General features: G+C 37.3%; 1 protein-coding gene across 3 annotated transcripts in view; it reads right to left on the bottom strand.

Moving 5' to 3' along the window:
• The window catches only part of GRIA2 (glutamate ionotropic receptor AMPA type subunit 2), a 170,343-nt gene that overhangs the window by 59,099 nt on the left and 94,024 nt on the right, over positions 1 to 17,220 (bottom strand). For all 3 annotated transcript variants that reach the window (XM_065877319.1, XM_065877318.1, XM_065877316.1), the window contains exons 5-6: positions 6,770 to 6,823; positions 2,280 to 2,441 (exon numbers count right to left, since the gene is read on the bottom strand). In XM_065877319.1, the coding sequence (XP_065733391.1) occupies positions 2,280 to 2,441; positions 6,770 to 6,823 (216 nt within the window). The remainder of the gene's footprint in view (positions 1 to 2,279; positions 2,442 to 6,769; positions 6,824 to 17,220) is intronic.

The raw sequence follows: 17,220 nt of genomic DNA, 5'->3' as shown, positions 1-17,220 counted from the left end.
ATGTTGTTCAATTTTGGGGCCGAGGGTCAAAAAGTGATTGAGAGCCTACTTTTTGGGGGGTGGAGGGTGAAGTAGAAAAGAACAGCTTTACTGCTTTGCCAGGCAAAGGGAGCCACAAGCAGGCTCCTGCCCTGAAAAACTGTGTGTCCCAACCCGGAAGGATTTGGTGAGGAGTTCTATAGCAATGGTTCTAGGGCGGGGTTGCTGATAAGGACCAGGGTGTGTGCAGGGCCTGCGCTCCTTTAATCTGGCCTCCAGGACCTTCCCTGAGTTCCAACCGGCAGGTTCAAACAGCCGCTAATCAGGGAAGGGAGGGGATGCAGAGACAAGGGAGGGGCAGTCAGGAAACAACAGTGTAGCCTTGGGGCAGGGTCCTTGTACTACCTCAAGGGATACACAGAACACGGAAGAGGCTGTGTTTTGTTTTGTTTTGTTTTTAACATCTTTATTGGAGTATAATTGCCTTACAATGGTGGGTTAGTTTCTGCTGTATAACAAAGTGAATCAGCTACACGTATACATATATCCCCATATCCCCTCCCGCTTGCGTCTCCCTCCCTATCCCACTCCTCTAGGTGGTCACAAAGCACTGAACTGATCTCCCTGTGCTATGCGGCATACCATATGCTAACACACATATATGGAATAATAAAAAAAAAAGTTCTGAAGAACCTGGGGGCAAGAAGGGAATAAAGACACAGACCTACTAGCGAGGCTGTGTTTTTAAACTTTTAAGCCTATGCTCTTTGAGGCGCCCCACAAGGAAAGGCCATCACGATCTTTCTGAAACTTGTCAGAAGAAACCAAAAGGGAGCCGCTCTGGAGGGAAATGTTACAGCCAGAAGGGAGCAAAGAAAGGTCACCAACAGAGTGAACTCTGGTGCTAGGTCTTAGCAAAAATGTTAGCAGAATGCATTGCCAAAGATCTCTTATCCCCTAAATCCGCTTGCGCTTTGAGGCATAGCACGTGAACTTTAATAACGATATGACTTCCGTGAGAAAAAAGTCATCTCCTTTTGCTTTCATCCTTCTCACAGGCAGCAGCAGCGGGAGGCTACACGATGACTAGCAGAGTGTTCAAAGGAATGTCAGTCCCATCTGAGGGGGAATGCCACACGCACGCTCCATCAGAGGACTTCACTGGCAGCACATCTGGATGCAGGGAAGCCTGCAATCCCAGCAGATGTGGGCCTCAGTCAGACCCCTGCTGAACACAGGAGGAGACAGACACTGATGGGGTCCCCTCCCTTCTAAGCAGCCCTGTCAAATGGTGGCACGCCCACGGCCCTCAAGCCCTTTATAAATGTATATGTGCTGAATCTCAGTCAAGGTCACCAAACGAGAAGTCACCTACTTTAGAGAAAAAATTAGCTCCAGGCTATGCTTTAGCATCCTATGGGATGCTTTCCTAAATTTGACGTTGAATTAATAGGATCCATTTACACACCCCAAAGTAGAAAACTTAAAAGTTTCTAATTCTTATCTAGCACCAGTCTCACAACCAGACGCAAATTTAAAGCCAAACATATCTGTTTTTTTCATTTTGTGCAGAAAACAACATCAACAAAACTTCTCCAGGATGTATGAACGTAACTATGAGAGCAACTGAAATGACACTGTCCCTGACTGGTTCTTGCGCAGCCTGCACTATGATACACAGATAACACAGGTAAACAGATCACTATACATTTGACAATACTCTGCAGCTTTTATTTTTCATAAACCTAGTCTCCAAAAGTGAACAGGACCTCATCTCACTCACTCTTCCTCCCGCTGGTTTTACTCTTATCTCTGCTCTCAATCAGGTGACGAACAGAAGAAAAAGAAAACCCTTCCTATCAACAGCAGAAATATGTCATATTTGGAGATAAATATATGCAGGTATGTATTTACACAATAAAGTACACTGAATAAACCGGTGAAGACCTCAAGGTGTCCAGACACACAGAGAATAGAAGATGAGTCTGGAGAGCGCTTATTACAGAGCAGTGCATGACATTTAGCGTTCAGAGTTTCTTTGATTACATAAATCATTATATTTATTTTGTTAATTATGAAAACAAATTGAGACTTTTATCTTCTTCCTAAGGTGTCCCAGAGAACAAGCTACTCACCCGCAGTTAGATAGAGATAGAGATGAGGGTGGATGGGGAGGGGGAGGGGGAGGGGAGAGGAGGGGGAGGTGAAGATGGTGAAGGTGGAGGTGGAAATGGAGATGGAGGTGGAGGTGGGGATAGACATGGTGATGGAGGTAGAAGTAGATCCTGATAGATATGTACCTTAATTGTAGTCGTGTGTGCTCCAGGGTATTCTTTTTCTTCCAGTGTTGACCATCTCTCTATAAACTTAGATACCATGGAGTCATCATAGTCTACTATCTGAAATCCAGAGACGTTTGCACCTCCAAACTGAATTTTTAATAGGTCTCCATCGGTAAATCCCTGGACAGAGAACATATTTATGTCATGCTTTCTATTAAGAACCAAATAGAACTTAACGTTAAGCAAATAGCTCTATACATTGTGGTTTTACAAATTTCAAAGAACTCATGAGGGAGATAAAAAGCCTATAGTAAATGTTTCATGTATTTTAACGGCCAATATTCTTCCCCAGCACCTAGCCTCATCCTGGTCATAGCGGGTCCTTAATCAATGATTGTTTACTGGTCATACTTACATAAAAGTTCTCTGTATTATTGAGAAATCTTCCAAGGATAAGAACTGGGTCTTATTTACTGTATTTACAACAAAGCACCACCAGATACTTAAACATTAAGCTACATCTCCAAGAGCTACAACATTGTGTGATGGTTATTTCTATTTAAATTGTCCACTCTCTCAGGTGATATCAAAACCTTGTAAATGAGAAGGGAAAGTACCAAATGCTTTGTCATTATTGGAGAACGATTACGTATTTTCATTTTAAGCATGAAACTTAGTTTCTATAAAATGTATTAAATTTTAAAAAGCCACTTCTACTGCATTGTTAGAATGAATTCAGTCATTACTAAAACTATCCTAGAGTGTTTCCGCTGCCATAAAGTACATCTCAGTTTGGGAGTACATTCTCTGAAAGATGAAATCACAATTAGAAGAATTGGAAATATTTTGACCTAAATATGAGAGCCTTTTCTTTGTTGTTGATATTAAAAATATAGTTTAATATTATTTGTGTGGAGAAGAATAATTACGCTGTTATTGGCTCGTATTTTTTCTTTTTATCAAATAATGCAAATAGAGGAAAATGTATATAACAAAATTCATAGATTTTCTGTTCTGACCCACGCATGCCTCAGTTAAGCTGCTTCAAAACAATCAATTTCAGTCATTTTTGTTTTTCGTGTATTTACCTCTGTAATTCTGCATGACACATTTGTGTTCTTCTTTCCTAACTCACCCATGTTAGATTTTCTTCTTCAGTTTATACTCGTGCCAGATGAGTACGTAGGTCTCATAAGCAAACCATCTACCTCCTCAGCCATTTTAATGCTCGCTGTTTTCACAGTTAGAATTCTGTTTTTCAGAGCAAAGCCAAATACCGTGTTTGGATTGCACTTTCCTTCTTGAATAGTATTTTATTCTAATGTTGTTGACTGCTTCATTGTTTTCACTACTAGAGCTTTCTCTTTCTTATTTTTTCTCCAGTTGCTCCATGTAAAACTTTTCATGTTTATATGGGTAAAAGTTTTTTCAATTAAAATATTGAAACATATCAAGTCATCTCTCTTTTCCCCTGCCTCCTGGAGCCTTCCACCTTAACGCTGCAATCTCAATGGTTCCTCTTTCATCTGCTCTGCAATTGTTCTCCTGAAATGCCCCTTCCCCTCTTTTCTGAGTAGCTTCTCTGTATCCTCCATCACTTTTCTCTCCTGTTTTACCCCTTTCTTCAGCTAGAGTCCTCAGTAGTCTCCTGAGACACGTGGAGTTACTTTTTTTGAGACACTGAATGTCTGTAAATACCTTTGTTTTCTCTGACACTTGACTGGTATTTTGGCTGGGTATAGCATTTTAAGTTGAAACCCTGATAATCTGAAGGCATTGTTCTACTGACTTACTGTTTCTACTGAAAAATACAACAGCATTATTTCTAATTATTTTTTGTCTGTGACCTGCTTCATACTCCTTCCGGCTTCCCACCTGTCGTAAACTTTAAGATCTTCTATTTATCTCTGAAAGTTCATGGCGATATTTTACGAAAGAAGCCTTTTGTCTTTCATTATTGTGTGTACTCAACAGGCAGATTTATGTCATTTAGCACCGGAAATTTTTCTGAATGTTTCTCTGATAATTTCCTTCCCCTGTTTTCACTATGTCTGTTTAGAAGGTTCATTAATAAGACGTTGCAACCGCTAGATTAAACGTCTGAGTCCCTCAGTTTTCTCCACATACACCGTTTTTTTATTGTATTGTCATTTTGCCACATAATCTGGAAGATTTTCTCAACTTTACCTTCAAACTCATGTAATTTTACTAGTTATTCTACGAAAAAGAAGTTAACTTCCCAGAGCTCTTTCTTGTTCCTTGATTTTTTTTTTATAGCAGCCTTTTCTCCTCTTTATGGATAACATTTTATCTTATTTCTCTGAAGATATTCTTACAGTTTGAAGCACTTTTCTCCTGATTCGTGCCTGCCTTGTTTCTGTGTACTTGTTTATTTGTATTACATCCCTCATGGCAAAGACTTTTTTCTCAAAAGTCTGGTAATGCTTGGCTGTCTAAGAGGAAGATGCCAAAACATTTCTTGGAATTTCTATGTGCACGGGCAGGGCTGGTTGATGAGTGAGCCTCACTGTAAGGCAGAGTCAGGTGGGCGGATTGCAGGGCTTTTTGTCTGATTCTGAAGGGCTGAAGAAATGAGAATTGGATCCCTTATGACCGCTTCCTCATCCTTTATCCCCTTTAATGACGTATCAGGAACTGGACTACAGCCTGTGTTTGGGGAGCCTAATCAAGCATTCAGCAATTTCTGAAGAAATAAGTCACTAACAATATCTGAGGATTTTTCTATCTTTTACAGCCACTTCCTTTAACACTCATTAGCCACTGGACATGGAAGAAGGGACATTCCCAGTCAAGGCTTTGGAAGATGAAAGCCCTTCAACTTTGGATGGCATTCTCCAATTTTAAATGTCACTGAAATTTTCAAGCGCCCTAGAGATTCTCAGAAACTGCAGCCCTCTACAGATTCTTTGAATTTACTGATTCACTAGAAATTCCATATGGCGAGGATACCAAGGATTCAGAGAAGGAAAAACACAACTTGAATTCAGATAAAATGTTATGTAGATTTCTCCCTATAGCAGCATGACAGCAGCAAGAACTTGCTTTTATTTTTGAACCTTTTTACGCTGGTCAACACATGTTTCCTTTTTCACAGCATCTAATATCAACTCTCAAATTATTGATGACCTCCTTCTGCCATTATTTCTCAATGTCCCAATATAACCTTCTCCATCTGGACATTTTTAAAGATCACAGCTTTCGGTGTGGCTCTGTGCTGTTCATCGATGGCACAGGTCACACAGGGACTGATGGCCAGGCTGTTCCCTGCACAGAATGTGGTTCTGGAAAGCCTGATCACACAGCTTCACTTATTTTAACTCTCGCTGCTCTGGTCGGGACTCATTTAGGATCTATAAGCCATATTATACGGGTAAGTTCTAAAATATTATCATAGCGATGAGCCATTTCATTGCCAAACAGAAATTTTATCTTGAACAACCAACTTCTCCCAATATATGTAGGTCCGAGGTTGAATATTCTTTATCACTGGTGCCACTTTCTAGTGAAAACAATATTTATCACTTGTAAGGTTGCGGGGTTTTTAAATCTCTCCATGACTATTGGAAATAATGTCTTGTGACATAACAATCTAACATTCCACAAGCGACGTCGTAAATCCTCATCTGTATAAACAGGACATTTTCACAGTCCTGTAATGCTACTGAGAACACACTCATTCTCTGCTTTTGCCGCTCTTTTAATCACCTTTTTTTCTGAGGCTGGGGAGACGGAGCCCTCAATTACACAGAATCATACTTGTTTAAAGAACGTAAACCTTTGCAGCAGGGGAGCCTCAAGCTCGCGTTAATGCCGATCTAAAAACTATTTCGAAAACAGAAATTTCTAGCGGTAGTTCTAAATTGACTTTGATCATACTTAAGAAGGGAGATACAGTTAATCACGGGACTGTTTCAGTATCATCTTAATTTGAGGGAATCTCAGTGGAAAAGTGATCAGCTATTCAATTTTCATTGTGTTGCTTATATAGTAAGTAGGAAATCAGACATAAATAATACACAATATATAAGTATTCTGGGTATTTCCAGGCTTTATTTTGCACCAAGACATATTCTCACAAATGTGCATTTCAAATATTATAGATACTAAGAACTTTAAAGAAATGGGCAAAGGGTAAAGTTTATGAATTACAGTGACAGTGAGAAACATGGGGAAATTTGGACACTTAAATTTTATATCTTTTTGAAAATTTTCCCTTAGTTAAAATACTCCTTTAACACAAAGTATAAGCTTGTCAAATACTGTTCTATAATTTCTCAAATCATTTATAACAATAGGAAATTGATTAGAAAATATGAAATGGAAAGTAAATCTAAAGTGTAACAAATTCAGAAAAATATTGTCACTTCTAATTGATTGATATAATCAAAATATGTTTCTTAAAATACCACTGATAAATGCTGGCCATAAAATTTTTTTGAATTAACAGGCATCTCTATTAAAATAATAAATATCATTAATTCACCTACCAGATTTGCAATGATGTAATGGTACCCTTTAACATGTTTTCCAATGGTAATAACCTAATAAAGATAAAGAAACAAATGTAAGTAATGTAAATGTAAAAGTACTTCTGTTATGACCTGATTCAGAAAATAAATTTTATCTACTTTGTCTCTTGATAGTCTACAATGAGTCATATTTCATAAAATATAATTATCAAATTCAGATAATATTTCTCTCAGAAAAAAGTAACCATACATTTTAGTGCTTTATAAATATTATCTTTCAAGAAGTCAATAACTAAACAAAAGTGATTACCTTGGTTTCGTTAATAGTGAAAATAAGGTTTCAATATTTTAAGAAATGTGAAGTCAAAAACGTGTTGAATCCCTAATAAGTCATAATTTTATTCCTACAAAAGCTATTGTTTTTCTTTTCAGTGAAACATAGACAGCTGAACCCAGCATCTGAGATTTTATATTCACAATCTACATTCAAAGATAAACACAGAGTTTATAGCAGTACATGGGTCTTAAAAGAATATTAATAAGCATATAACAGAATTGTTATATAGATCTATAAAATAAAATTCCAATCTTAAGAATCTTGAAATACTTATAGTCTAGTTCAAATGAACATGGTTATTTCTGGTTTAAGGCAGCAAAATGTCAGAGAAGCTAATTTCTCTCCACAAATCTAAGTCAAAAATCATGGCACAAGTAGTCATTTGGCAATGCTCCCAACAGTTTTGGACATTATTGCATCAACTGGACTCTTCACTGATCTCTATCACTTATAAAGGGAAGTAGGTAAAATGGACATGCTGCAGTCCTGGTACTGAGATACTCAAATGTAATTTCTATTTTTAAGAAAATAGTCACACTAACGGAAAGCATTAACTGTTATTAAAAATGGAAAAGGTTAGATCCCCTCCCTTACTGAACTGTTTTGGTGGCTTCCCGTTGCTTTTATTAGCGTAATGTACGAAATCCTTCACATACTGTGAAGTTCAGGCCCACCTTCTCACTCTCTATACTAGAGCCACGTGGCCCTCTTTTTGTTTCTTGGTGCAAAAAGAGCTTCTTTCCATCACCTCAGGGCTTTCATAGATCCTGTTTCCTCTGCTTGGAAAGTTCCCTCCACACCAAACCCTTTGTCTCTTAAGGCACAGTGAATCTCAGCCCGGTGTTACCTCCTAGAAGACTTCCCTCCTTCATCCCAGGCAAAGTCAGATGCTCTAGAGCACCACACTTAGTCAAAGAGCAAGGGGAGGGCCAGATCCTAGAAGGATTCCACCGTATGTCACTTTGATAGTACATGGTCACAAATTTGGAAGGGAGTTAGGCTTATCTTATCTGTTAGCTTATTTTTTTGTAACACAACTGAGTTGCCTTTTGCAAGAAAATGAATGCTCTGTGTTGAAGGGAGAATTTTGAAGAAAAGATGTCCTCCTGAATAAAAATATATTAATTAGCATCAGCTGAACTGAGACGGTCATGCCCCTCATATTTCCTACTGGCATTTGTTGATTGCGCTTATTGGTCATTCTACTTTCACAATCGTGCATGTTTTCCTTCTGGAAATTCAGAAAAAACACAGTATTAATGGTGCTACGAGAAGTAGAAGTAGTTGAGTTTAGTGTTCATTGAGAAAAAGGAGAAATATGAAGAATGGTCTAGACTTACTTCTCTCTAAGAATTAGTATCAGCCATACCATCATATCTTTGTTTTATGGAGCCGTTAGTACTGCATTTACAGTAGTAAATTTACATCAATTTCTAAGTGTTTTTGACGTCTGAGTCCTTTCCGCACCTAATTACAACTAGAAATAAGTGTCTCTAAAGTTTTATTGAATGATAAAATACTCATAGACTAACAGCGTTTAATTATATTTCTAACTTTAAGCAATTATGAATATAAAGTTTCATCTCATCTCCATTCTCTTGACAGAGTGAGTAAGTCAATAGTGTTTCCTTTTCTTGAAATGTACCTCAATCCCACTTTCTGCCTGGTAAACTCTATTCCTTGAAGGCCTCCCGTGATCTCCCAATCGAAATGACTTTTTCTGCAATTTTTTTTCACATAACATCCTGTCCTGTTCATTCATAGTATTACCATCACTATAATTGCATATTAATGTAACTATGAAACATCATGGCTATTCACCTTGATGGGCATGCCTGTTTTGTTTAACACTACGTCTTGGATCTCCTGCAGTGCCTGTCTGGTAAGCATTAGACACTCAGGGAAATTCACTGAACGAACAACTGGAGGAATCCAAGCCAGCCAGCCAAGTGGTACCCATGTGTGACCCATTCATACATCTTCCCACCCCTGTTAAGACAGGTACTTCCTCCTGCATGCTCTTAGACCACATTGCACTACAACTTGTAATACTGCAGTGTTTATTATGTGTGTACATTTTCCTTCCTCTTTAAACAATGAATTCAGAAGGTAAAGTCAAGACCCTTACCTTTCTTGGCATCCCTCATTCCAGATACATACAATGTCCTCAATAAATCCACACACTCACATAATACATTCAGATAAAATATATGTGCAAAATACTGTGTACATGTTGAATGGATGTCCATATGGACATTTATTTAATCACGATCATATATTTGCTACAAAAAATTTCATTCCATGAAATAATGCCATTTGGAGCAACATGGATGGACCTAGAGATTATCGTACAAAGTGAAGCAAGTCAGACAGAGAAAGACAAATATCGTATAATATCACTTATATGTGGAATCTAAAATATGACACAAATGAACGTATCTATGAAACAGAAACAGACTCACAGAGAACAGACTTATGGTTACCAAGGGGGAGAAGGGGTAGGGGAGGGAAGGATTGAGAGTTTGGGATTAGCAGTTGCAAACTATTGTATAAAGAATGGATAAACAACAAGGTCCTACTGTATATCATAGGGAACTATATTCAATATCCTGTGATAAATCATAATGGAAAAGAATATATATATGTGTGTCTGCATATATATATTTATATATATATATCTGAGTCACTTTGCAGTACAGTAGAAATTAACACAACATTGTAAATCAACTATGCTCCAATAAAATAAATTTTTAAAAAATTCCATTCCACTCATGCAGCTTAATATTATCAAAACAAGCAACCCAATCTAAAAATGGGCAGAAGACCTAAATAGACATTTCTCCAAAGAAGACATACAGATGGCCATGAGGCACGTGAAAAGATGCTCACCATTGTTAATTATCAGAGAAATGCAAATCAAAACTACAATGAGATATCACCTCACACCGATCAGAATGGCCATCATCAAAAAATCCACAAACAATAAATGCTGGAGAGGGTGTGGAGAAAAGGGAGCCCTCCTACACTGTTGGTGGGAATATAAGTTGGTGCAGCCACTATGGAGAACAGTATGGAGGTTCCTTAAAAAACTAAAAATAGAGCTACCATATGATCCTGCAATCCCACTTCTGGTTATATATCAGGAGAAAATCATGGTCCAAAAGGATACATGCACCCCAATGTTCACTGCAGCGCTGTTTACAATAGCCAAGACATGGAAACAACCTAAATGTCCATTGACTACAGGAATGGGTGAAGAACATGTGGCACATATATACAATGGAATATTACTCAGCCATTAAAAAAGAATGAAATGATGCCATTTGTAGCAACGTGGACAGACCTAGAGATTGTCATACTGAGTGAAGTAAGTCAGATAGAGAAACAGAAATATGGTATGATATCCCTTATAAGTGGAGTCTAAACAGAAACGATACAAATGAACTTCCAAAACAGAAACAGACTTAGAGAACGAATTTATGGTTACCATGGGGGAAGGAATAGTTAGGGAGATTGGGATTGACATGTACACATTGTTATAAAACAAACAAACAGAGATGAAGAATGCAATAACTGAAGAATACACTAGAAGGAATCAATAACAGAATAACTGAGGCAGAAGAACGAATAAGATAGCTGGAAGACAAAATGGTGGAAATAACTGACAAGAAGAATATAGAAAAAAGAATGAAAAGAACTGAAGACAATCTCAGACACCACTGGGACAACACTAAATGCACCAACATTTGAATTATAGGGGTCCCAGAAGAAGAAGAGAAAAAGAAATGGTCTGAGAAAATATTTGAAGAGATTATACTTGAAAACTTCCCTAACATGGTTAAGGAAATAGTCACCCAAGTCCAGGAAGCACGGAGAGTCCCATACAGGACAAACCCTAGGAAAAACACACCAAGACACATTAATCAAACTATCAAAAATTAGATTCAAAAAACATATATTAAAAGTAGCAAGGGAAAAATAACATACAAAGGAGTCCCCATAAGGTTATCAGCTGATTTTTCAGTGGAAACTCTGCAGGCCAGAAGGGAGTGGCAGGATATAAAGTGACAAAAGAGAAAAATCTAAAACCAAGATTACTCTACCCATCAAGGATCTCATTCAGATTCAACGGAGAAGTCAAAAGCTTTTCAGACAAGCAAAAGCTAAGAGAATTCAGCACCACCAAACCAGCTTTACAACAAATGCTAAAGAAACTTTTCTAAGCAGGAAACACCAGAGAAGAAAAAGACCCACAAAAACAAACCCAAAACAATTAAGAAAACGGTAATAGGAATATACATGCCGATAATACCCTTGAATGTGAATAGATTAAATGCTCCAACCAAAAGACACAAACTGGCTGAATGGATACAAAAACATGACCCATATATGTGCTGTCTACAAGAGACCCACTTCAGACCTAAGGACACATACAGACTGAAAGTGAAGGATGGAAAAAGATATTTCATGCAAATCGAAATCAAAAGAAAGCTGGAGTAGTAATACTCCTATCAGATAAAATAGACCTTAAATAAAGACTATTACAAGTCTCAACATAGGAGCACTCAACATAGGAGCACCTCAATACATAAGGTAAATGCTAACAACCATGAAAGGAGAAATTGACAGTAACACAATAATAGTAGGGGACTTTAACACCCCACTTTCACCAATGGACAGACCATCCAAACAGAAAATAAGTAAGGAAACACAAGCGTTAAATGACACAACAGACCAGACAGATCTAATTGATATTTATAGAACATTCCACTCAAAAGTGGCAGAATACACTTTTACCTCAAGTTCACATGGAACATTCTCCAGGATACATCACATCTTGGGTCACAAATCAAGCCTCAGAAAATTTAAGAAAACTGAAACTGTATCAAGCATCTTTTCTGACCACAACTCTATGAGATTGGAAATCAATTACAGGAAAAAAACTGTAAAAAACACAAATACATAGAGGCTAAACAGTGTGCTACTAAATAACCAAGAGATCACTGAAGATATTAAAAGATACATAGAAACAAATGACAGTGAAAACACGATGACCCAAAACTTATGGGATGCAGCAAAAGCAGTTCTAATAGAGAAGTTTATAGCAATACACTCTCACCTCAAGAAACAAGAAAAATCTCAAATAAACAATCTAAATCTACACTTAAAACAACTAGAGAAAGAAGAACAAAGAAAACCCAAAGTCAGTAGAAGGAAAGAAATAATAAAGATAAAAGCTGGTTCTTTGAGAAGATAAACAAAATTGATAAACCATTAGCCAGACTCATCAAGAAAAAAAGGGAGAAGACTCAAATCAACAGAATTAGAAATGAAAAAGGAGAAATCACAACTGACACTGCAGAAATACAAAGGATTATAAGAGACTACTACAAACAACCATATGCCAATAAAATAGACAACCACAAAGAAATGGACAAATTCTTCGAAAGGTACAATTTTCCAAGACTGAACCAGGAAGAATTAGAAAATATAAACAGACCTGTCACAAGTAATATAATTGAAACCATAATTAAAAATCTTCCAACAAACAAAAGTCCAGGACCAGATGGCTTCAGAGGCGAATTCTATTGAACATTTACAGAAGAGTTAAAACCGATCCTTCTCAAACTCTACCAAAAATTTCAGAGGGAGAAACAATCCTAAATTCATTCAATGAAGCCACCATTACCCTGATACCAAAACCAGAAAAAGATATCACAAAAAATGAAAATTAAAAACCAATATCATTGATGAATATAGATGCAAAAATCCTGAACAAAATACTAGCAACCAGAATCCAACAGCACATTAAAAGGATCATACACCATGATCAAGTGGGATTTAGCCCAGGGATGCAAGGATTCTTCAATATACACAAATCAATCAATGTGATACACCATATTAACAAATTGAAGGATAAAAACCATACGATCACCTCAATAGATGCAGAGCAAGCTTTTCACAAAATTCAACACCAATTTATGATAAAAATTCTTCAGAAAGTGGGCAGAGAGGGAACCTACCTCCACATAATAAAGGCCGTATACAACAAACCCACAGCAAGCATCATACTCAATGGTGATAAACTGAAAGCATTTCCACTAAGATCAGGAATAAGACAAGGATGTCCACTCTCACTGCTCTTATTCAACATAGTTTTGGAAGTACTAGCCACAGCAATCAGAGAAGAAAAAGAAATAAAATAATACAAATTGGAAAAGAAGAAGTATAATTGTCACTGTTTGCAGATGACATGATACTATACATAGAAAATCCTAAAGATGCCACCAGAAAACTACTAGAACTAATCAATGAATTTGGTAAGGTTGCAGGATACAAACTTAATGCACAGAAATCTCTGGCATTCCTATACACCTACAATGAAAAATCAAAAAGAGAAATTAAGGAAACACTCCCATTTACCATTGCAACAGAAAGAATAAAATACCTAGGAATAAACTTGCTGAAGGAGGCAAAAAGACTTGTACTCAGAAAAGTATAAGACACTGTTGAAAGAAATCAAAGATGACATAAACAGATGGAGAGATATACCATGTTCTTGGATTGGAAGAATCAATATTGTGAAAATGACTATACTACCCAAAGCAATCTACAGATTCAATGCCGTCCCTACCAAACTAACAATGGCATTCTCACAGAATTAGAACAAAAAATTTTATAATTCATATGGAAACACAAAAGACCCCAAATAGCCAAACCAATCTTGAGAAAGAAAAACAGAGCTGGAGGAATCAGGCTCCCTGACTTCAGACTATACCACAAAGCTACAGTAATCAAAACAGTATGGTACTGGCAATAAAACAGAAATATAGATCAATGGAACAGGATAGAAAGCCCAGAGATAAACCCATGCACGTATGGTCACCTAATTTCTGACAAAGGAGACGAGAACATACAATGGAGAAAAGACAGCCTCTTCAATAAGTGGTGTTGAGAAAACTGGACAGTTACATGTAAAAGAATGAAATTAGAAGACTCCTTAACACCATACACAAAAATAAACTCCAAATGGATTAAAGAATTAAATGTAAGACCAGACACTATAAAACTCTTAGAGGAAAACATAGGAAGAACACTCTTTGACATAAACCACAGCAAGATCTTTTTTAACCCACCTCCTAGAGTAATGGAAATAAAAACAAAAAATAAACAAATGGGACTTAATTAAACTTAAAAGCTTTTGCAGAGCAAAGGAACCTATAAACAAGACAAAAAGACAACCCTCAGAATGGGACAAAATATTTGCAAAGGAAACAACAGACAAAGGGTTATTCTCCAAAATATACAAAGCAGCTCATGGAGCTCAATATCAAAAAACAAATAATCCAGTTAAAAAATGGGTGGAAGGGCTTCCCTGGTGGTGCAGTGGTTGAGAGTCCGCCTGCCGATGCAGGGGACACGGGTTCGTGCCCCGGTCCGGGAAGATCCCATATGCCACAGAGCGGCTGGACCCATGAGCCACGGCCGCTGAGCCTGCGCGTCCGGAGCCTGTGCTCCGCAACGGGAGAGGCCACAACAGTGAAAGGCCCGCGTACCACAAAACAAAAACAAACAAACAAGAAAGAAACCAAAAAAAAAAACCAAAAAATGGGTGGAAGACCTAAATAGACATTTCACTAAGGAAGACATACAGATGGCCAAGAGGCACATCAAAAGATGCTCAACATCACTAATTATTAGAGAACTGCAAATCAAAACTACAATGAGGTATCACCTCATGCCAGTGAGTATGGCCATTATCAAAAAATTTACAAACAATAAATGCTGGAGAGGGTGTGGAGAAAAGGGAACCCTCCTGCACTGTTGGTGGGAATGTAAATTGATACAGCCACTATGGAGAACAGTATGGAAATTCCTTAAAAAACTAAAACTAGAACTACCATATGACCCAGCAATCCCACTACTGGGCATATATGCTGAGAAAACCATAATTCAAAAAGAGTCATGTATTACAATGCTCATTGCAGCTCTATTTACAATAGCCAGGACATGGAAGCAACCTAAGTGTCCATTGACAGATGAATGGACAAAGATGTGGCACATATATACAATGGAATATTACTCAGCCATGAAAGAAGTGAAATTGAGTTATTTGTAGAGAGGTGGATTGACCTAGAGTCTGTCATACAGAGTGAAGTAAGTCAGAAAGAGAAAAACAAATACTGTATGCTGACACATATATATGGAATCTTAAAAAAAAAAAATGGTACTGATGAACCTAGTTGCAGGACAGAAATAAAGAGGTAGACCTAGAGAATGGACTTGATGACGTGGGGTGGGAGGGTGAAGCTGGGTCAAAATGAGAGTAGCATCGACATATATGACCGAATGTAAAATATTTAGCTAGTGGGAAGCAGCTGCATAGCACAAGGAGATCAGCTCAGTGCTTTGTGACCAGCTAGAGGGGTGGGATAGGGAGGGTGGGAGGGTGATGCAATAGGGAGGGGATATGGGGACATGTCTAGGCCTATGGCTGATTCGCTTTGTTGTACAACAGAAACTAACACAGTATTGTGAAGCAATTATACTCCATTAAAGATCTATTAAAAAAAATAAAAGGGATAACCAACAAAGACCTACTGTATAGTACAGGGAACTCTGCTCAGTGTTATGTAACAACCTAAATGGGAAAATTATTTGAAAAATAATAGATACATGTATATACATAACTGAATCACTTTGCTGTACACCTGAAACTATCACAACATTTTTAATCAACTATACTCCAATATAAAATAAAAAGTTTTAAAAAAAAGATTAAAAAAAATTCCATTCCATATGGTCCCAGTTTCTTTTGTAGTTTCTCTCTTCTAGTTTCGGAAATAATTATTTTCATATAGGCTTTCAGCAACTTGTATTATTATGAGTCATGAATACCTAAATTTTTAAAACAAAGACTAACAAGTATTATCAAAATTCAGTTTTAATGGGAACCTCCTCTGAAATTCAAATGAGTTGTTAGACTCACATTTGAACAGAGGCCTTCGGGTTAAAAGCAATCCCAGCTTCCTCTCCGGAGACAAGAATCAAGACTGTTCTACTGAAATGTTGACCTCTCTGATATAAAACATTTAGTTTGTTGTTATAACAAGCTAGTTTTATTCAGTTATTCAATATTTCATGAGAGATCCATTTTGTGTATCTTAGGCCCTGTATTATTCTATAACAATTAAGGGTTCATCAAGGTTTATGTTTGCAAAATGCTTTGTTTTACAGATTAGTGAATCTAATTTTCTCCTCAAAGCCTAAGAAGGGCCAAGATATGCATACTTAATTGTGTATTTTCCTCCAATCCTATATTATTCCAAGGAATAATTTTATATACATACATTTGTGTATGTAAGTGACATACATAAACGTATAACATATATATATAATTATTCCAAGGAAACTATTATAAACGTATACTGTCAGCTGGAAAAGAAGCAGAAACCAGTGGAGGAGACCTTAGGCAGTAAATCCTGATGCTTTTTAGCACCAGCTCTGGTCACCTACCCTACCTGCATAACATAGTGGATTTTATTTCTATCATGTGGAAATCACTGCATGGCCGTCCCATCCTGAAAGATCTTAAAAGGAAGCAAGGTGATGTGGTGAGCACAGATATCTCTGGTATCATATTATTCTTTAAAATAATGCAAATTAATACATCTAGTTTACTTTTCAAGCAGCAAGGACTGCATATATCACTCCTACATATTTTATTTTCATAGAGTAATAGTTTCACAGTGACACAAAACCTACTTACTTAGGAGGGGAAAAATTACTTCTTGGAAAAATAAATACATGCTTTTTCTGAAGACCGAAATCCACTCAGACAACAATCCAGGTTTAGCACACCACACTATATCCTAATGTTTGAAGTACTCCACGTCTTGCCAAAGAATCCATGAATTACTCACTTTTCCCTTAGGACCCAGACTTATTTTCACTTCGTGCCTGCCCATTTCTTTCTCTCTTAACAGCTCAAAAGAACTGAATTTTAAATTTCCACTTCAAAATATCAAAATTTAGGACAACACGATAGACCACACGATCAGGACCTGTATATTGCATACAGGTAATGGTTCGTGTGACGTGCCAGCACTACTGGGGACGCCCTGCTCTTGCT

This window comes from Phocoena phocoena, chromosome 5 (assembly GCF_963924675.1).
Source record: "Phocoena phocoena chromosome 5, mPhoPho1.1, whole genome shotgun sequence".
Classification (NCBI taxonomy): Eukaryota; Metazoa; Chordata; class Mammalia; order Artiodactyla; family Phocoenidae; genus Phocoena; species Phocoena phocoena.
Note: the sequence above shows the minus strand (reverse complement) of the source record. Positions and strands in the feature narration are given on the sequence as shown.